This window comes from Gymnoscopelus microlampas (assembly GCF_963454915.1).
Source record: "Gymnoscopelus microlampas genome assembly, chromosome: 8".
Taxonomy (NCBI): domain Eukaryota; kingdom Metazoa; phylum Chordata; class Actinopteri; order Myctophiformes; family Myctophidae; genus Gymnoscopelus; species Gymnoscopelus microlampas.
The window spans coordinates 9,438,359-9,461,512 of NC_139945.1; the positions used below are offsets into that span (position 1 = coordinate 9,438,359).

The window sequence follows — 23,154 nt, forward strand, 5'->3', positions numbered from 1 at the left end:
CGAATTCCCACTCGGCACTCCACTCGGATACACATACCAGATGTGAGAGCAATCGGTTGGACGGTGCCCGAGTTATGACCGGGATAGGCAGACGCGCACACTCTCCGATTATGTGAATGTAAAGATTAATATTAAGTCCACACATACACTGAGGGTCAGAACTCAGACTTTGACTTTGAACATATCCACCCTGCCTCTGCCTTTCACGGCCGAACAGTATCCAACTACTATTTATGTAGTTTGAGTGGTTGTTTGAATGATAGAAGTGCTTCCAAATTGTCCTGAAAACGAAATGATAGGTATTGGTGGCCAATTATGGAGCGAACCAGGCTGCCAACGGTTTGGAGGACGATCTAACAGAACTGTGTGACGATGGCTGTCCCCTCCGGTGTTGGCGAAGCACCCTCGCACAAGCATCTGCCCGTGGTGGCATGCCCTTGTTTTTTCCTCCACTCTGGGCGTGTGTGGAGTTGTGGGGATGGTGTGACGGCCAAATCGATGACAAAAATCCAGGAGGCCATCATCTTTTTCCCCAACCTGAGCATATGCTTGCTCTAGTTCATTGGCTCCGTCTGCGTATGCATTTGGGGCCTCTAATCAACATATATGACCGCTCAGCCCCTGGTGTCTGTGCAATGTCATGTACAGAGGACAAGAATTAAAATGAGTGTATAAACTGGCCTCCAGCAATAACTGCTGGCGTATTGAATGGACAGTAGAGTGAAGGGCAGCCATTGCTAAAACAAAACTGTTTATTCAGTTAAAGTCAGTGGTGGACAAAGTGTATTGCCTACTCATACTCAAATATTCAAATGTACATACAACATAAAAAAGGTAAAAATAATAGACAGACATTTAAAAATAGTGAAAATAGCCGATCTACAAGCTCACAACTCTATTTGAAATAGGTCTTACAGTAAGTGGTTAATTCATACGTTTATGTACGTTTGGGTCCCAGAGGCGGATAGGCTGTTTTCCAGAACCGCCAATCCGACCGCCACATTGCATATACTGTACTGTAGGGCAGACACGTCTTATCTCCGTGTTTTAACTTTTTTCGTAAATTAATGCTGTACTTCGCCATTCTATGTCACACAAAAATAGCCAAACAAGCTTGTAGATCTGCTATTTTTGAATTAGAATCCTGAATTTTCTTTTGCTATTTTTTTATTAGAATCCTGAAGAGTAACATTTTTATTTCATTTCAAATGCATTTAGTTATACTTATGTTAACATAACGTGTCATGAAGAAATGATTTAGCATTCCATTATTTTAGGAAGGTGACGATATGTTCCATTTATTATGAATACATATAGTACTATCAGGTTTTAATTGCGTTATACTGTACATTTCGTAACCTTAATTGACATTCACATTTACTAGATTGTGCTAATTAAAATCCTGCGCAAAGCCCCATTTTGAAACAGAACAGGTTCATAGTATCAGATTTGTTGTGTCTTTGGTAGATAATAATTATAATAATAACAATAATAAGGAACTATTATAATGGGTATTAATACCCTACTTCCCAGAAATTAATGTTGGCACAAAAAAAAGTACTAAAGAAGGCTCTGTTCCATTTAATGTAGCACAGTGGTTCCCAAATGTTATATTAAAAATCACACCTGTGTGAAGGTAGCGGCGCCTTTGATATATTTTGTCATAGATATGTGTTTCTACTAGAGAAACAATATTAAAAGGCTTCCAGTGGCACTAAATAGTGCCATTGGAAGTGAATCACCAAATGCATTCCAAGGTAAGTGGCAAAAACTGATCTGTCATAGCTGATAGAGTGGGTACCTAAAAAATAAACTTTAGGTACCCACTCTATCAGCTTCTATCTTCGTAGCTTTTTGTAGCAGATATACAAACTTCGCGCTCTATACCTTTAGGTATAGAGCGGATATTAGCCCTCTATAGCTGGCTTTTGCGTCAACGTTCTGATTGGTCAGGCTCGCCAAGGTTCTGATTGGTCAGGTCCGTCAACGTTCTGATTGGTCAGGTCCGTCAACGCTCTGATTGGTCACTATTCATGACATCACTATGTTACTATTCATGACATCACTATGATGTCATGAATAGTGACCAATCAGAACGTTGACGGACCTGACCAATCAGAACGTTGACGGACCTGACCAATCAGAACCTTGGCGAGCCTGACCAATCAGAACGTTGACGGACCTGACCAATCAGAACCTTGGCGAGCCTGACCAATCAGAACGTTGACGGACCTGACCAATCAGAACCTTGGCGAGCCTGACCAATCAGAACGTTGACGGACCTGACCAATCAGAACCTTGGCGAGCCTGACCAATCAGAACGTTGACGCAAAAGCCAGGTATAGAGGGCTAATATCCGCTCGCGCCGCTAAAAAAAAAACATAACTGTGAGAGTATACAAATGGAACCAAATGGACACTTACAGGTCCATTTGGTTCCATTTGTAGACTCTCTGAGTTACACACCAGTAAGGGGACATTTGGAGCCCCCTCAAGGAACCATGAGGGTAACTGGAACCCCAATTTGAGACCCACTGGTGCAGAGTGTTTCCAGTGAGCCAACATGCACAATAGCAGTACCCTTAATCTTATCTTATCTTATCTTATCTTATCTTACTACTATAATTGACAAAAGCTCCGAAGTTCGTTCACTCCACATGCCTCCAAGACCTGTCACAGACTTCTTACCCCAATCTTACCCCACCTCGATCAGTGATCAGACTCTCGGCTTGATTGATTTTCTGATTTGCCTATCAGACCCTCAGCCTGATCTGGCAGGTTGCCATAGCAACGAGATTTCTTGACCTCAAGAAAGGATTTCTATTTGACAGCAGGTGGGTCGTGAGGTTGAGAGGTTAGATAGATATAGATCTTTATTGTCATTGTACAGGTACAACGAAATTAAAAGTGCCAACCAATTAGTGCATCAATCACTCAATATAAAACATCAATCTATAATAAAACACATACTGTAGCTAAAACACGCATCAACATACAGTACTTCTTGCATTTCACAGACCCCTATTGCACTTAATATGTTGGGACTAGAGGTTAGTATAATTGGTAAGATCTGTGAAGGAAGTAAGGAAGAGGCCCAATTTCAAGAAATTGGGAGCCTATATTTTTTAAGCTGAGGTCCAATCAAATCAAAGCCTTTTCCATATTCACCAGACAGACACCATTAGCAGACAGCATATCATCAGGGGTCCTTGAAGGTGTTCCAGGGGGCCCCCAGCAAAAATGATGTGGCATTCTATTTTACACTTTGGCTATTCAAAAATAGCAGATCTACAAGCTCGTAACACGGTGTGATAAGACGCATTGTGAGCTTGTAAAAATGTTTTTTTTTTCTTTTTTTTGACAAACCTTGACAATCTTTGAAAACTGTGGAATCATTAAAAATGTTTAACACACATCATCTCTTCTGAAGGTCCTTGGCACAACATATTTTTTTCAAATATATGTATTAATTGTGGGGGTCCTTGACATGAAAAGGGTTTGAGAACCCCCGATCTACAGTTTGAATGCGAGCGTAAGGCCATCTCCCACGGTGAGCACGCTGAGGTTGATTCGAACATCGCGGTGCAGCTTTTTGTTGAGCCTGTCTATGGCCTGCGCGTCCGCGTCATCAGGTGCTGGATTCACCACCTTCCCACTCCACAGCACATTACCAATGGCAATGATACCTCCTTTCCTCACCAGCTGCAGAGACCTTTCATAGTAGTTATCGTAATTTACTTTGTCGGCGTCGATGAAGACAAAGTCAAACGTTCCGGCCTCCCCAGCCGCTATGAGGTCGTCCAGAGTTTGCAACGCCGGTTGTATGTGCATGTGGATTCTATGGTCGACTCCCGCCTCTTGCCAGAATGGTTTGCCAATGTTGGCGTAGTCTTCATTGACATCACAGGCCACCAGAACTCCATCCTCTGGCAGAGCCAGTGCCACATTCAGAGCATTGTAGCCGGTGTAAACGCCAATCTCTATTGCTTTCTTGGCCGGTATTAGTTTTGCCAGATTAGCCATGAACTGTGACTGCTCACAGGCGACCATAATGGAATTCCTGGAATCCTCCATTGTCCTCAGCCGGAGCTTTTTCAGGGCTGGATGTTCTCTCATTGAATGATTAAGGACATACTGCATGAGTGGATTGTCCTTTGCCCCAGAATGACTCTTGAATATATCCATGCTGGAATATGTCGATTTCTTTTTCCCAAAGTAATAACCAGCTGCAAATATAGTTCCTAGTGTGGCGGATCCAATCAGTGCCACTTTGACACATGAAATATCATGAAAAGACATTGTGACAACTACCCCTGGCTCTATTGACACAGCAACTGTGAAGCAGCTTGAGCTTGCAAACTAGTAGAGTAAGTGGACCCCGGCCAACCAAGTAAAGGGATTAAGTTGTTGTAAGTGCTTTAAATGATGATACTGGTCTGGCTAAGCTGTGCTTGTTATCTGCCATATAAAGTTCAAGCTGAGGAGGGTGGGCGGTGTCTGTGGGCCTGTCTGTGGCGGGCACGCCAATATGCCAATAAATGGACTGGACATTTGTGATGCGTTGTTGACGCAATAACCCTGTCAAAGGGGCTTTATTATAAGTCCAAATATGGACATGCACCGCGTCGATGCCAATTGGCACCTCAAGACCATATATGGAGATACCTGTGGTTGTGTGGGGCCCAGATTATTCCCATATATGGGGATCGCTGCCTTCAGCACAAATCGACATCATTGGCCAACGCTTTACGCCCATATATGGACATCTCCGACGTCAGTGCAAATCGACGTGGTCAGGCACTGGTTTCTGTTACGAATGGCTCACATGCCCAATTATGGAGATCCCCGACGAGAGAGAGAGAGAGAGAGAGAGAGAGAGAGAGAGAGAGAGAGAGAGAGAGAGAGAGAGAGAGAGAGAGAGAGAGAGAGAGAGAGAGAGAGAGAGAGAGAGAGAGAGAGAGAGAGAGAGAGAGAGAGAGAGAGAGAGAGAGAGAGAGAGAGAGAGAGAGAGAGAGAGAGAGAGGGGGGGGGGGGGGGATAGGGAAAGGGGGAGGGAAAATGAAGAGAGGGGGGTAGTTGTGTGTGTCAGTCAGAGCAGGCTCAGTGAAAGAAAGGCAGAGGAAGGGAGAGACTATGGAGGGACAGAGAGGGAGGGAGATGAGCCTATTTCACTGTTTCCCAACGTCCATTACGGGTATTTAACTCTGAGAGTGTACAAATGGAAATAGTTGTAATCATTGGGACCCCAATCTACACTAGAAAATGAAATTTAACTCTGAGAGTGTACAAATGGAACCAAATGGACCCTTATGGGTCCATTTGGTTCCATATATACACTGGTTGGACCCTTATGGGTCCATTTGGTTCCATATGTACACTCTCAGAGTTAAATTAACACTGAGAATTTGACAGACCCATAAGTGTATTGGACCCCTGAGACCCGACGTTGAGAACCAATGACCTATTTCACCAATGCAATGACCCGGCCAATGCTGACTATACTTGAACCTGAACACGCTGGTTGACGTTGTCAGAACAGTAAACCCCCCCCGGCAACGCCCTGCAAGCTGAATACAGCTTGTATAGACCAGTGGTTCTCAAACCTTTTCATGTCAAGGACCCCCAAAATGATATGTATTTGGCCGCGGACCCCCATCTAAAAATATTTAGTTCCAGGGACCCCCCCTCCACCCAGAAGCAAAGATTTGAGATACAAATGTTTGCTTTAAAAATATATATTGTATTCAAAGGTTTGCACATATTTTCACGATTTTCTGAAAATAGCAGATCTACAAGCTATGAGCTTGTATATCTGCTATTTTTGAATAGTCAAAGTATAAAAGGTTAAAGTGGTTAAAATTACTGTGATGCTATAGTAACACATTTCGCTGGGGACTGCCTGGAACCCCCCCCCCCCCCCCCCGGACCCCATTTTGTGTACCAATGGTATAGAGTTTGAGTACCAATGGTATAGACATAGGCCTACATAGCGGCAGGTGTTTCCAGTGATCATTTTTGTCATTCGTGAATTTGTTTTTCCTTGGCCTTGACATGAAATATCTCATGAGCCCGTCAGAGATACAGTACATGGCACAAATCCCTTACAGAGCGTTGCTTTTTTTTGTTTGCGTTGCCGTGTCAATCTGACAGACTTTGGACAGCTCAATTAGCAGCGTACTATGGATAACCTGCAGCATTAAAAGCATACGCTTTGTGTTCTCATCTGATTGGATGTAAATCTGCACCCTGTTTGAAGGCATTAGATCAGAACAATGAATGTTTGAAGACAAAGTTAAAATTGTGTATAGCTATTGTCAGTGGACATTTTTTTTGGGTACCTGGACTTTATGAGTATTGGTATTTTCGGATACTCATGACTTTCAATCCACTACATTTCAAACACATAATAGGGAAAAGGTACATTATGAAGGAACCGCTTAAGCCCTATTTCAAATATAGTGAAAATAGGCAATCTACAAGCTCTCAACACGTAATGATATGACACATTTTGAGCTCTTAGATCTGTTGTTTTCACTATTATTTATATTGTTTTGACAATTTCTGGAAAATCTTTAATTTTGGGGGTGAAATGTCATCATTCTTTTGCATTGCATTGATATTAAAAAGAAAATTTACCTTGTAATTTGTACTTTTTAATACTTGAAAAACATACTTTTTAGTACTTTAATACTTTGCCTGGAAAGTACTGGGGTTGATTACTTTTCAGTCACTGAAATATTCACTTTCATAAATTGGTAAATATGAGGGATATTATTCTGAAGAGTGTAAATGTGATGTGACAGCTAGCAGACACAGGTTTCTAGGGTAACGAGCTAGCGAGTTCGCTACAATAGCATGCGGCGCTCTCAGGCATGCTTCGTGATTTTTTCCAGGTAAAATACTGTAACTGTTATGAGACGCTGTCCTTTTTCACAATGTGAAAAAGGATTCTCTGGCCTAACCTGAATGCCTCATTCATTCCTAATAATGTCTACTGATGAGTGTCTGCACTTTGTCATACGAGCTCAATGCCTGATAGACATTTACACAATTGAGTGCACAAATACCTCTTGACCATGAAACGAGAGTGCTGGTTCGCCTGAGGACATGAAAAAAAAAACAGTTGTTTCAGAAAGCCACATATTAGGCATGAGTGCCGGCTGTTTACTTTGGAAAGCATCACCATCTCTCAACAGAGGCTGACAGGTTGGCACATATGTGTTATCATTGTCGCCTTCAAGCGCCACTCGCCGTGAAGTGTCACAATCTTTCATTCCCGCGTAATCCGTTTGCAGTGAAAAGGTGTCGTTCTGTGTTTTGAAAATGCTGTTGTTTCTCGCAGGGACTGAGAAGTTTTCAAACATTGAGAGAATGAGATGTACGGGCACAGTACCTGTGCCCATTCAAACCCTGTGACAAATGAAAACACCTTAAATCTAATTTGGTCTCTCAAATTGAAACTACTGTGTCTGCAGTCCGGTCACAAATCCACCAATGCCGGAGAGATGATGTTCTCATGAAGGACGAAAGCCAAAGGGATGATTGTTGCAAATCTCTATTCAAAAGCCCCTTTGCTGGGGGATTATCTCCGAAAGAAACCTCCAAGCTTATAGGCCCTTCCTGCTCATGGATTCAATGTTTTCTTCTTTCTTCTCTTTTAATAAAAAAGCAACGTAGTTCAACAGAAAGGAGAAAGAATGAGATCATTTAATTGGGAGAGACAAGGAGATGCCGATGCAGTCTCAAATCTGTGGTGTAATTGGCAAACAAATTTTGTAATCAAGTGAAACACGGTCTTCTATGCAATGAGCATTCAACGCAGTCTGTTTGGTGGCTGTGAAGGTTGCTCTTTCTTTGTAGCTTTAAAACAAAGTCTGCATGCATTGCAAAACTTTGCATCACATCTCCATACGCCAACTGTTGGAAGTAATTAATTTGAGGAAAAGACGCCTACATGGATTTTCTGTGTGGCAGCTGCCACAAGAAAAAAGTAAAATCATGCAGCTGTCAAATGAAGACAAGTTGCTTTTCCTGCCTGATTTATGTGTACTGCCACTGGGAACAGATGTGTGCAAATGAATTCCTTTTGACGAGTTAAATGGCAGCCAGTGAGATAATGGTGCGATGCTTTTTTTTGTTTTGTTTTTACTGTGTGCAACACAGGCTGCAGTGATGGGCTGATTACTAAGTTAACCTTGGCAAGCACAAATTGTTGCTGTCGGGCCAAAATCTTGTATCCCCATATTTCATATATTTTTGTCTTATTATTTTCTTCATAAATCAGTGCTTTTATAATTTGCCATAATGACGGTGTCACGCAAAAGTAGCAAAACAAAAACAAAAAGAATATTTTGGAAAATATTCGCCTGTAATGACATGCCCAAAATAGGGGCACCAGCTGTGGGTTATATAGATATGTAACCAATGAAAATATAATTAACACAAGCTTGTGACTATAATAATAGCCACATTGGATCCATTGGAACGCAGGTTCTTTTTAGTCCATTTCCACCCAACATCGACGTTACCTATTCCAGTTCAGCTCCGATTGATTGATTGAATACTGCATTGACGGTTTGAAACAGTACAGCAGTGAGTGGGGGGGGGGGGGGGGGGGGGGGGTTGTTTCCATTGTGGTTCAACACTGGCTATGCTTGTGTGTTTAGGGGTGGGTGAGTTGGGTATGTGGTGTTCTTGTCACTGAACGCCAGATCCCTTCTGATCGGCGGTGTTTCCCACAGGTGGTTCATCTGGACAAGGAGGAGGAAATTGCGACGCTTCCTCTGCAGCCTCCTTATTACGACATGGCGCCCTCCGAGCCGACCCCGTACACTGATAAGCCGGTGAGTAGCAAAGCACCTCTAGCCAGACAAAAAAAAAGCAGAGGGCCGACTCTCCCTCGGCGTCATTCAGGGTCACTCTGAGCTCACATAGGCTCCAGCTAGCCTCCGGCCACTGGTATTAGCATGAGGAAGAGGTGGAGAGGGGTGGGGGGGTCTACGTGGAGCGGTGCTTTTATGCTCAGTAATGTTTCATGATGGGAGTGAAAGAGAGTCCAAGTCAAACTTGCAGGGACGTGCACAGATAGACTCTAGGTGGCGCTAGAGCACCTGCCCTTTGCCCTCTTGACCAGAAGTGCCCTTTTTAAAAAAAGGGAAAAAAAGTTGTTGTTTTTTTCCAGTTTACAGCAGGGGTCTTCAACAGGGGGTCAGGGACCCATAGGGGGTCCTCAGAGTTACTACAGGGGGTCCGCCAAAATCTTTATGTGATATGATTTTTCTTTTTACCATAACCACTCGAAACCTAGCATCGCTTTTCTGAGGAGAACTTTAGCCAAAAATAGCAGATCTACAAGCTCACAACGCCTCGCGCTGCGAGGCGTTGTGGTCTTGTAGATCGGCTATTTTTGGCAAAGAGGTATAGGTGTAGAGGGAAAAAAAGAGCAGACCAAGTAAACAAAAAGAAGTGTAATTTACTTGAGCACCTGCCCCTCAAAATGTCTGTGCACGCCACTGGTAATGTTTCATGATGGGAGTGAAAGAGAGTCCAAGTCAAACTTGGATGAGGTTATGGTTCATCGCACGAAGGTGTCGTGCGCCACAAATTGCCGACCTACAAGGTCACAACGAGATGTGGATGAGACACCCTGCTATCTTGTAGATCGGCAATTTTCTGCGTGCCACACCGTTGCACTGCAAAGTATGAATAGGGCTTATGGAGGATCTACCATATTTTAAAAGCAGTTTGCCTGTCGTCAAGTTAATATTCATTCTTTGTACAGTTAAAAAACGAAATCCTTGTACTCCGAGTTGTATCATGAAGATGAACGAGATAAAAATACAAAACAAGTCAAGATTTAGGCCTGTTTGTTATCTTATTTCTTTTACTTCTCTAGTACAGTGTACCGGCTAACTGTATGAACACATTTTGGAGCCTTGCTTTTGGACAGAGTGTTTTCTATCGTGGTTAATTCTCTACCGATGTATGTGATAGACGTGAAAGGCCAACCGGTAAATCCGTCGGGCTCTCCCGCTAAGCTCCTTATCTCATCATTTGCATCTGCACCACTCACCTCCCATCTAAACCTGACCCAGACAAAGTCCTGTCTGCCTGTTTGTGTGTGTGTGTGTGTGTGTGTGTGTGTGTGTGTGTGTGTGTGTGTGTGTGTGTGTGTGTGTGTGTGTGTGTGTGTGTGTGTGTGTGTGTGTGTGTGTGTGTGTGTGTGTGTGTGTGTGTGTGTGTGTGTGTGCGTGCGTGCGTGCGTGCGTGCGTGCGTGCGTGCGTGCGTCTACTTGTACTTACATGCACTTGAATCATGTCTGTCTCCTCCTTCTCAGACAAACAGAAATACAAAAAGCAATAATAACCCCAGAGTTGTACACGTGCACACGTGAATGTCTTACTGTCTCAGCTATTATAATAACAATGCACCTCACATTATTAATTTTTTCACCTCTGGGACAAATCTACATTGTATAATCCTGAGTGTTAATTAAACTCTGATTCGACATGTGTGTCTCCCGCAGGGGACCAATACCTCCGCCCAGAGTGGACCAGTAGTAATAATAATAATAATGTAAGGATCAATACAGCTCTAAAGGGTTCAGTCAAAGTCAACTCCAATTAGATTATAGCCTAATATCACAAAACATGTCCCAAAGGGCTATACATACAAACAAGAAGTAATTTAAAACATACATAATTAAACAAAGTACTGCAATGCATATACATATACATACAGTATACATGCATACAAAAATACACACATGAAAACTAGAAAAAGTGCTCCTCAGAGCACAGGTCTTCGCCAGGTCAGGTAGGTTAGTGTGGGCCAGCATATTCGGAATTGGCCAATCAGGCTTGAATGTGAAAAATCGAACAGATCCGTCTTGATCATTTGACTAAGAGATTATATTTACCGATTACCGGTTTGGACAACATTTGTTGAGTAATATAAAAAAATATATATGTTATAACACCACCATGAGGCTGATTTGAACATTTTCAAGTGTCATTTCTTTCTCGGCCTAGTGGGAATGTAGGTTCACTGAAATGGTACGCTGTGTTCATGATTTGAGGCATTTTGTTCAAAACGGAGCATTCCTGCAAACTTTGGAAGCCATTCTTAGCCAATCAGGATGGAATATGAAATATCTGAAAGACCAGTTTTGTTTGATAACTATAGAGATACTGTGTACCGATTTGGGTGATGTATGGACAAAATCTGTAGGAGTACTGTCAAAACATTTGTTTTGCAAAAAGCGGCCTCCTGGTGGCACTATAACAGCCCCATGTGAAACAATTGGGGCAGAGGTTCTGCATTGGCATCCAGGGTGTGTGTGTGTGTGCACAGTGTTGTTGTGATCAAGCCAAAGGTGCTGTTCACTGTTCACATTAGCTGTTCACAGACGGACGGACACACGGACACACGGACGGACGGACGGACGGACGGACGGACGGACAGGATGCAAAACATACTCTCTCGCCATGCCTTTCATCCTGGCAGAGACAATAATGTAGACAATTTAAGATAATAACAAAAACAATGAGCTGGATTACTGTAATGTCATGCTTGTTTCAGACTATACGGTAGGTGATGTCACAGGCTGGTGCAAAAAAATGTTTTTTGTTTATTCTTGTAATATGTTGACAGAGCAATAGACTCTCAGATGTGGATGTAGGGAGATGATTTCAGAGTCGATGGGCCTGATAGAAAGCTCTGCCATCAATTGCCGTTTTGTTTATTTTTGGGATGGTTAACAGACCAGCATCACTTGTGCGTAGGGATCTAACTATAGTATAGGGAGTGACTAGGGATGATAGGTAGGTCGGTGCTAGGTTGTGTAGTCTTTTGTAGGTTAAGAGTACAATCTTAAAATGAGATCAGAAGTGTAGAGCAGTGGTTCTCAAAGTGCGGTCCGGGGACCGCCAGGGGTCCTTAAGGGGGTTCCAGAGTCAAAATTTTACAATCATTTAATCATTGATAGTCAGGAACCAAATGGGCCCTTATGGGTCTTCAACTCTGAGAACGTACAAATGGAACTAAATGGACCTGTACTTACTATTTATTGATAGTGAAGTGAAGTTAGACAGTAAACGGGGAGAGAAGGATGGGGAGTGACATGCAGCAAAGGTTGTCGGGATAGGGACTCGAACCTGCGATGTGCTGTCAGGCTCCAAATGAGCCTAAGAGCCCAGACCGCTGTTCCGGGGCTACTTTAGCCTCTTTTTAATGTCACATGTACTGTTCTTTCTGGTTGCTCTTGCCATGCCACACAATTCAATTTCAATTCAATTCAATTCAAAGGGCTTGATTGGCATGAGAAAACATACGTTTACATTGCCAAAGCAGAAAGCACAATACAACAATACAGCAATACAATCAAAACAAACAATATGTACATTTGAAAGTCAGAATCTTCAATAGATCAATTTCTATGTACCAAGATCACTGGGTGCAGGCATAGTGCAGGAATATACACAATGATTAGTCTTTAGGGTGGTTGTGTTCCGTTTGATATCCTTCTCCTATCACAGCAACTCACACATCTTGCTGCTGTGTTTGCACATTGTTGTACTTCGCCCAGCAGATATGGGAGTTTTTTGTCCTTGGTCATGTTTTCAAAATCTCCGTGTGTGGTTGTAATCTGTGGGAAGTATGTGTCTCTGATGTCTTGGTACAATGGGCAGACGGTTAGGAAGTGTAGCTCGGTTTCCACTTCATTTTGTGTGCAGTGTGCAGCCACACACACACACACACACACACACACACACACACACACACACACACACACACACACACACACACACACACACACACACACACACACACACACCATTTTTGCACTGGGGATGGTGTTCATCATGCACGTTACAGACGACTGCTGCTGGTTTAGATTGATTGTCATGCTTTTTAAATGACTCTTTTTTTCATTGATCTGTGAAGCATAACTCAATTACTATCACTCTACTCCGCACATAATCAATTCTCTATGTTGGTTATCAAGGGTATTAAAGCGTCATCTTTAATTCCATGCTCAAAGCAACTGGGTGTTCAAGTTTGATAGGTCGTTTGGGCGCCAAAGGCGTCTTTGCAGACGTTGGTATTTTTTGAACATTTCTGGAAAGTCTTTGATTTGATTTTGGGCAAATGTCTAAATTTCAATTACAGCAATGCTTTGATATTAAAAATAAAATGTGCTTTGTAATTTGTATACCTTTTCCTTTTTTTAAAGCAGGCTCTCCAGTTCTTTAACTCAAGTACAAATTTAACAGAGCAACTTTCACTTGTAGTTGAGTACTATTTTCCATGAGTAGCCTATCTATACTTTGACTCAAGTACTGGGGTCGAGCACAGTACTTTGTCCAACACTGCAAATCATAACTCCTTTCTAAAAATCAATCATCAATGCTCTTGATATGAATATGTTATCACAGCCTGCTCCACAACAGCTCCAAGAGAGGGACGGATATTGATTGTTTGTGTTGCTAATGGGTTCTTCTCCAGGGCCAAAGCCCATATCTGCCAATTTTCAATAGGGGCTCAGATTTTTCTCCCTGACTGAACTCCTGGTAATCAAAATGGTATTTAAAGAGCTTTAGATGGGGATGTTGGGGGAAATATGCAGTTGAACTGTATCAATGGCAAGTAAGCAGACAATGGAGTGAGTGAATATAGTCTATAATGCAAACTTCTGTGAAAGCTAAACCATTTCTCAGCAATCTGCTTTCAGATTCAGCTGTAATTGTGCATCCCATTGTTTCTACTTTTGGGTTGAGAACCACTGATGCAGGTAAACACACCTGATTTCATCAATTATTTTCATGCCACAACCACCCCCCCCCCCCACCCCCCCTCTCTCCACTACCTTATTTCTTTGTTGGAGCGAGGGTGACAGCAGGGACGATGCTATTTTCCCCAGCCAAGCACCTTGTCAAAGGGTTGCATAGTCTCAGCAGAACTGAGAACAATAAATAAACTGGTACACAAAAGATGCTCTTGCTAAATGACAACAGCTGATGGGGGAAGGGGGGCCGCACCAAATTGTATAAGACCAGAGTAGTATGGGACTGATGGGACAGAAAGGATGCTTCAGCATAACTTTGGGATTCTGTGTGGAGTTTGCATGTTCTCCCCGTGTCCCCTAGGGTAGTTACCCTCACAAAAACATGCAGTAATCCTGGTCTCTTTACTGCCTCCCCCTGGTCAGCCGGGGCGCCTGATTGAGGGGAAAGGAACTGGTTGGAATAACTTGTTCCTTCCACATGCTATACGTCCAACCAGGGAAACTCCCCCCTGTCAGGTGATAAGAAGGCTTGTTATAGCTCTCATGCACTGAAGGAGGCATGAGCTTGGCTCTGGGCTCTCCCTAGGCTGGCAGAGGGAGTGTAGCGCCCAGGATTACTTAGACAATTGGCACTGTGCATTGGGTTGCAAAATCGTGGGATATTTTTTTTTAAATAAAACTTTGGGATTCAATATTCTAGATCAGTGCTTCCCAAATAATAGGTCGGGACCCATTGTTTGCATCACAGACCCATTTTTATGGGTTGTGAGTAAATATCCCCCTTGTTTACGTGTTTTCTTTTTTTTGTGAATTATTGTTTAAAAATATTAAACACAAATTTGAAATCTTTAAAAAAAACTAAATCTCAGAAAAAATAATCAATAGAGCTTGGGTGGTTAATTCATAATGTATTCTTTGTAACTTTAGGCCCCGAGGAGACGCCAAATTGATCTTTTGGGTCTCAGCTGAAAATGTTTGGGGAACCCCTGTTCTGCATTATATCCAGAGAATCATTCAGGGTCTAAACATCTGGTCCTGCTTTGTCCTGGAGGATTCTATAGATTATCCAACTTCCTTCAATCCTTCAGTCAATAGTTCGAAGTTCAAGGTTGTTCATTATTATATCTTGTGCACAGGTACAGAGTAAAACGTGTTTTTTTTTGTTCGGCTTCCTTCAGATGTGGGAGCATGGGTAATAATGATACTAGTGAAGGAAAAAAAGTAAGAGAAAGAAAGAAAAAGAAGAGCAAAATGTTTGTATCGTTAGGTGGAAACTTCGAATGTCCAAAACAGTTCCTTTTTTTTTATTATTTTTAAAACATTTTAAAATAGTGAAAATAGCCGACCTATAATCTTGTAGATCTGCTATTTTCACTAATTTTGTCTGACACTCTTGTATGATGCAGTAGGGCGTTCATTTATGAAAAAAAACAACATACAGTACAAATACGAGTTTTCAGCCCAACAGCGACAATATACAGTGTATATTGTTGTATACACCAAGTTGTATACACCATCAGCATTTTATCAGTAGCAGTACGTACCACAGTACCTTATACAACAGTTTAGGAATAGTCAAGCGTTTTAAGGTGCAAAAAAGACAAGACCAGTTTCCCTCTGGCCAGGTTTATTTTCATTCTTGTCACATAGTGCCTGATTGTATGTGGAAAAAGGCTTTTTAGAAGCCTGCTTCCAGTGGCCCTGAGACTGCGTAGAGATGGCTACACAGTGTCAGGGCCACTGGACACTGGACTATATGCCTGTTTATTGTTATAGTACAATACCACCAGGTTGTTTTGCCCAATGTGCTGTTTTGCAATGAAGGGTTCTTGTCACAAGCTCCTGTTCCTGTCCTTAGGATCTAGTCAACAACTAGAGTATCAATACTGCAATATAGAAGTACTCTGTTACAACTAAAAGTCCCAAATTCAAAATAAAAGTACAAAAGTACTTAAAGTACCAAAAGTAAAAGTACTAAAATGACTGAAAATAGCAGATCTACAAGATCTGAGCAAGTGGGACCACAAATAATTGTATTTGCTTGTAGATCAGGTATTTTCAAATAGCCTAGGTATAAAATAGGGCTAAAGTGGTTAATGCATGTTTTATAGTTTGTAAATATGTAGATAACTTTTTGGCCTTCTATTGTTCTCTTGTTCGATCTCCTTCCCACTTGCCCCCCTCCCCTCTTCTTCTTCTCTCTCCCCACTCTTCTTTCTATGGAACTAACGTTACGATGGGAATGATGTACAAAAACGAATTTCACCCACTTTTTTACCTTGTAAACCTGTGATGTGACAATAAACCTGATTCTGATTCTGATTCTGATTCTGATTCTGATAATGTAATAATGTATAATGCAAAGTAGCTGGTAGCTAAAGTTTTCAAATCATTGTAGTGGAGTAAAAGTACAATATTTGCCTCTGAGATGTAGTGGAGTAGAAGTAAACATATGGACAATTGGAAATACTCCGGTGAAGTAAAAGTACCTCAAAGTACCTTATTTTTTTTTAACTTATGTACAGAACTTGAGTAAATGTACTTAGTTACTTTACACCACTGTCCACTATACTCTATTCTCTTTCTAACTGGCTCAGCAATACCATTGATGTTGTCTATAAGTGTAACATGCCTGTACATAGAATATGACCATTCAAGGACAGCATCTCTATTAGAGTGGACAATACGAATGGAGGGGATGTGGACTGGGCTCTGATGCGGTAATGCTGTTATCATGCTGGGAATCTTCTTCAATAAATCGTCTTCACTTCGCCTGTCTGGAATATTAATATGTTCCCACGATACTCCTGAAAAGACACATCTGAGTGTGATTAAATACTTTATCATGTCAACTCTAATCATGGTATTGTGGTGGGGGGTAGACCTAATCCACGTACGGTCATTGTTTACGCCAGGGGCCTTCAACAGGGGGTCCGGGACCCCTAGAGGGTCCTCAGAGTTACTACAGGGGGGCCGCCAAATCTTTGTGTGATATGATTTTTCTTTTTTTATGACCTGTGTTTTCATTTTGATACCGATCAATAGGAACTTAACCACTCTCAGGGCTCTATGCTGGGGTCTGATCTGTTTTCTGCTATTGAACACAATCAAAATGCATGACTGCATGTTAAGTGGTCAGATGGGTGGGCCCTGATTCCCCCCCCCCCCCCCCAAAAAAAAACAAGGTTTGGAACCGCTGTTACTCTATGGGTGCATTACCCTTGAACTTGAACTTGAACTTATTGTGACAAATATATACAACTGTAAAAATGGAATACAATTCTTTGTACTATTGTAGCAAAGAAGGTGTGTGATCACGTTATCAGTTTGTGTTTCTCCCACAAACGCTACAGGAGACACTGCAGCACATGAATAATCAGGACTGCTATGTCCCCCCCCCCCCCCACACACACACACACACAACGCTTTATTAATTAATTTCATAATGAGGCTAATTACCCTGCTGTGTGTAAATGTAGTCTGCAACCTTTCTGTCACTGGGTTCTTGTCACTTGATGTCATGTCTCTTATGTTCGTTTATGTTCAGCGTGACATTTCGTGTAACAATGTCATGTCTGTATACGCCTGCTTACCATTTCATATCTGAATTTGCATTCAGTCCGTCTGTTTGCCTTTGGTCTTGCATTGCACAGCGTGTTTGGCCATGCTTCACTCACATTACTCAATGCATGTGTGCCACATTTCTCTCACATTCCTCAACGTAAGTATGCCACAATTCGCTCACATTACTCAATGCAGTGATGGAACAAGTACTCCGATTTTTCACTTAAGTAAAAGTATCAATACCCTGTTGTATTGGCATCAAAATATACTTAAAGTACCTAAAGTAAAAGTACTCATTATGCAGAAGGTCCCATTTCACATGTTTTCAAATGTATAAAATGTATAAAAAATCCTTTGAATGTAGCAGATCTACATGCTCACAACGACGCGCTGTGAGCTTGTAGATCGGCTATTTTCAAATTGCCAAAGTATATAGGTCTGAAGTGATTTTGTAGTAATAATCAAAATCTACAAAGTAACTAGTAACTAAAGTTGTCAAATAATTATAGTGGAGTAAATGTACAATATTTGCCTTGTGAGATGTAGTGGAGTAGAAGTAAAATTATAGAAAATTGGAAATACATACTGTAAATGTACTTTACTGTAATGTATGTTACTTTCCACGCTGACTCAATGTGCATGTAACACACTTCTCTCACATTACTCTTTCACTTTCCTGTCTCCATCATGCCACTACTCACCAGCATAGCATACACAACGCTTAGTCTCCCTCCAGGCATGTTTTAAAAGTATGTCAAAAATAGTGTGATATGATTAATATTTAGTTTTACATAGGTCTTTCCACGTATGAAAAATGTATGAACAAAAATAAATATATTAACCTCTGAAGAGGGTCTGGAGGCACAGCTACTCTTTCTCTCGCATTTAGAAATTCTGGATCTATGAATATTCAATTATGCAAATGTTACAGTCCATTGCTGGACAAAATCTAAGTGGTTTCAGGGGTAGTGGTGCAACCATTAATCCAACCAGTTAATTATAGTTTTAATTGATTATAATTATATCTTATATAATTTATCCCTTTGAGGCCGGGAAGGGAACGCATGTTTGTCATTTTAAGATTTCTTTAGCTATTCAAAAATAGCAGATATACAAGCTTGCAGATCTGCTATCTTTTTGAAAAATCGCGAAAATGTGTGCAAATCTTTTATATACATTTTTAACTCAAATCTTTGCTTCTGGTGGTCCCTGGAACAAAATATTATTATTATATATTAGACAAATACATATTATTTTGGGGGTCCTTGACAAGAAAAAAGTTAGAAAACCATTGATAATATAGCAACATAAGTAAAAAAAAAAAAAAGAAAAAAAAAAACTTTAGGAAAAAAAGGCATTTGTAAAATCCCCAGAAGCAAAGATTTGAGTTAAAAACTTTCGCTTTAAAAAAGCATATATATTCAAACTAAAGACTTGCACACATGTTCACGATTTTTCAAACAAATAGCAGATATACAAGCTCATAGCGCGGCACCGAGTGCCACGCTACGAGCTTGTATTATCTGCTACAGTATTTTTATATAGCCAAAGAAATCTTAAAATGACACAGATGCGTTCTCAAAGGGTTAATACAATAATACAAAATGTATCCCTATTTTGGGCATGTCATAGGCAAAAATCTAACGTTGTTAGCTTTTTGCTAAGCTCCACCTGTGAAATGTATTCACCTCTGTCAGTCTTTATGGCTTCATATCACCACCACCCCTCTCCAGTGGTGTAAAGTAACTAAGTACATTTACTCAAGTACTGTACTTAAGTACACTTTTGAGGAACTTTTACTTTACTGGAGTATTTCCCATCTCAGAGACAAATATTATACTTTTACTCCACTACAAATTATTTGAAAACTTTAGTTACTAGTTACTTTGCAGATATAAATTATAAATTATTATATATCATAACACACACATTAACCACTTTAGCCTTATTATATACATCTACAAGCTCACAACACATCGCGACGCGTTGTGAACTTGTAGATCTGCTATTTTCAAACATTTTAGTACTTTTACTTTTGGTACCTTAAGTATTTTGATGCCAATACGTTTGCACTTCTACTCAAGTAACATTTTGAACACAGGCCTTTTATTTGTAACAGAGTATTTTTTATATTGTCGTATTGCTACTTTTACTTACAGTAAGTAGAACATCTGAGTACTTCCTCCACCACCACCCCTCTCTCCCTCTCGCATAATACTGTATTTTTGTCTCCGCCAGGAGACTATTGTTTTCGTTCTCGTCCTTCCGTGTGTCCACCAAGCTAACATTGGTCAAGCTTCACGTGACACGTGACAATATGTTGAAAGGGTGTGCTTTGATTGGCTAGCGAGACGCATGACGAAATAGAGATCTATAAATAGGTGTGTCACTTTGAAACATTGTTTACATGTTTCGAAGTGACATCAGTGCCATCAGCCAAGCTAACATTGGACATGTTAGCTTGGCTGATTGAACATGTTAGCCAAGCTAACATGTTATAATCCTTAGATGTTCTAATCTAAGAATCAGAACATTTCTAGAAAACTATGGTTAAAGGTAAAAGGGTAAGTGATTTGGTTAAAATAGCACGGGTCTGCTGGTGGAGACTTGTGCTCCGAGGAGCACATTTTCTAGTTTTTCTTTTCATTTTGTGTACCATTGCGGCTGCCATCACCCTCACACACGCCTCTCACCTCTCTTGTCTCCAGAACTCTGGCCACGTGGACTGTGATGTCCAATACGCGGAGCTGGACACTGCGGCCCTGGCCTCGTCTCCCAGCCCACGGAACTCTGGTCACGCCGCGGACCTTGTCGAGTATGCAACCATCCAGGCTAGCTCACATTAGCGCATGCTGTCTATAGGCCTTTCCCCCTTCAAGGTATACACATACGGATGCACCCCCCCCCCCCATGTCCCATCCCGTCCCCATGTAACGCCCCCTTTCACATGCACCCCCCCCCCCCTTTCGTTTTGCGCTCCGTGTGATCCCCTTGTCTATACATCTGCCTCTTGTTCATTCATCTTTGTTATTATCTCCGCCGGTTTGCAGTAGTGGAAAAAGTATTCAAATGTTTCACTTAAGTAAAAAATATCAATACCGCAATGTAGAAGTACTCTGCTACAAGTAAAAGTCCGGAATTAAAAATGTACTTGAGTACAAAAGTATTGTACTCAAAATGTACTTAAAGTACCAAAAGTAAAAGTACTAAAATGTTTGAAAATGGCCTAGATGTAAAATAGGGCTAAAGTGGCTAATGTATGTTTTATAATGTAATAATTTATATCTGCAAAGTAACTAGTAACTAAAGTTTTCAAATCATTGTAGTGGAGTAAAAGTACAATATTTGCCTCTGAGATGTAGTGGAGTAGTAGTAAAAGTATTGGATATTGGAAATACTCAAGTAAAGTACAAATACCTCAAAATTGTACTCAAGTACAGTACTTAAGTAAATGTACTTGGTTACTTTACACCAGTGGCGGTTTGTCTCTGCGCGTGTTTCTGTCTGTGCGCAGCGCCAGACCTTTTTGTGCACACTGACAGTAGGCTAGCTAAGGAAGACAATCCACCCCAATTTATTTTTCTGTTTCAAATTGACCTCTTGGTGGCACTATATCAATCCGCTTTACATGTTGACCTACAGTATAACTCTTTGTGCTGCTACTCCTATACAGATTTGGTCCAAAACTCATATAAATCGCTACGCATTATCTCTGGAGTCACGTGATGAACTTATTCATTAAATATTTCAGATTGAATTCCAATTGGCTATGATTCCCTTCCAAAGCTTGCGGGATGGCCAATTCCAAACATCCTGAATATATGGATATGGATTGATCCACAAATTTAAAACACACATTGAGGGGCACAGAGCCACACATGCTACATTATGGTCTCATGATGTGACAATGAGCGTTAAACAAGGTTTGGATTTTCCATATAGCATGCTGTTTTCCTGTAATTGGCTTCCAGAATTAATGAGAGGGGCCCATGTACGTAACTCAACATTCAATCAACCCCATGCTGGAATAGCAAGTTGAGGGGCCTCTATACAGTACACCTCCAAAAGCTTTAGATTCTGCCCATATAGTGTACCTGGCTACCCCAGAGCTTCCTTGGGTCCTGGAGGCTACAACTCACTAGGCTACTTACTGTATACAGGCTTGACTATAGGCAACCCAGCCTGCCACGGCGACCCCCCCACCCCCCCCCCCTCCCCCCCCCCACCTCCTTGCTAGTTTTTCATCCGATTTCATTTCTTGCCATTGCTGCTCTCCAGAAAGTTGGATTGAGACATCATTATTAATCAAAAAATAACGACAGGAAGGCATTAAACAACACTCTTGATCCCAGGACACAGGAACAGATGAATCATTTTGCATTAGATAAACAGTCAGATATTTCAGGATAATTCAGTCTGATTTGCATAATGGTGCTCTGCTGGTGATCCTTATGTTGCAAAACAACATCGACTCCGATTGACATCTGAGATGTGACTCACAGTTTGTTAACCTGAATTATATAACACGTGTAATAATAATAATAATAATAATAATAATAATAATAATAATAATAATCTTAAAGGGACATTGTCACCTTGTTGGTCTGCATTTCAGTTAATTGCTGATGACGGTTATCGAAGTCTATAGAAACAACAATACTGTAGTTATGTGAGTGTGAAAATGTATACAATTAGGCTCCATGTGTCAGTCAGTCTCTGTATGCATGGTTGTGTAGAATTGTGTGTAAACAGTAGCTTTTTATCCTGTCTTGTCCAGTGGTGGAAGAAGTACTTGTTTTGTACTTATACTGTAAGTAAAAGTACTAATATCACAATAAAATAATATTCTGTTACAAGTTAAAGGGCCGTATTCAAAAGTTTAGTTGAGTAAGGTACAAAAGTAATGGCATCAAAATATACTTACGCTACTGAACTAAAAAGTACAATTTCTTGCCCCAAATTTGTCCATAGCAGATCTAGAAGCTGACAATGTGTTTGCGATGTGACATGTTGTGAGCTTGTAGATCTGTTATTTTAGAATAGCCAAAGTATAGAATAGGGCTTTCCTCTTCTACCCCGGATTTGAACCCGGTTTTCCAGTTACCATTGAGCTAATAGAGCCTGCCTGCTTGTTCAGGGGATAAATTGAATCTTGACCATCAGGTCAAAATTCGTGTCAGATCCTGTGTCTAGGTGAGACATGACCTTTGACACGATCTAGATGTCTCAATAGAAGAGCAGGGAGACACAATACAACCACCCCAATTGTTTAAGTTATATTGTATTAACTTACTCTACCACAGATTGGACAAAATCACATTGTATTCATAAAAAAATTAAGTGCTGAATATATGTTTTGTAATAATAATCTAAATCTACAAATTAACGTGCATAAAGTTTTCAAATAATTGTAGTGGAGTAAAAGGTACAATATGTGCCTCTGAGATGTAATGGAGTTGAAGTATAAAGCAGTGGTTCTCAAACTTTTTCATGTCAAGGACCCCCAAATTGACATTTATTAGCCCGCGGACCCCCATTTGAAAAGATATACCAGGGACCCCCATAAGAGACGATTTTTACGGCTCTAGCAGTGATTCTCAACCATTTTAATTTCAAGGACCCCCAGTTTGACATGCATTCAGGCTACGGACCCCCATTTAATGGCATTTACATCTCTGGGACCCCAATTCAGATTGTAAAATCAATGTTAATTTAACTCTCAGAGTTACAGACCCATAAGGGTCCATTTGGTTCCTATCCATTATTTAGCTGGGGACCCCTGGAACCCCCTCAAGTACCCCTGG

At 41.1% G+C, this 23,154-nt stretch overlaps 1 protein-coding gene across 1 annotated transcript; it reads right to left on the reverse strand.

The window, feature by feature from the left end:
- Nucleotides 1–3,512: 3,512 nt before the first annotated feature.
- On the reverse strand, nucleotides 3,513–4,298 carry LOC311049889 (catechol O-methyltransferase domain-containing protein 1-like; the record flags this gene model as incomplete). The annotated part of the gene is made up of 1 exon (XM_084063801.1): nucleotides 3,513–4,298. The coding sequence occupies one exon, from the start codon at nucleotides 4,296–4,298 to the stop codon at nucleotides 3,513–3,515; it is 786 nt and encodes a 261-aa protein (XP_083919927.1).
- Nucleotides 4,299–23,154: the final 18,856 nt, after the last annotated feature.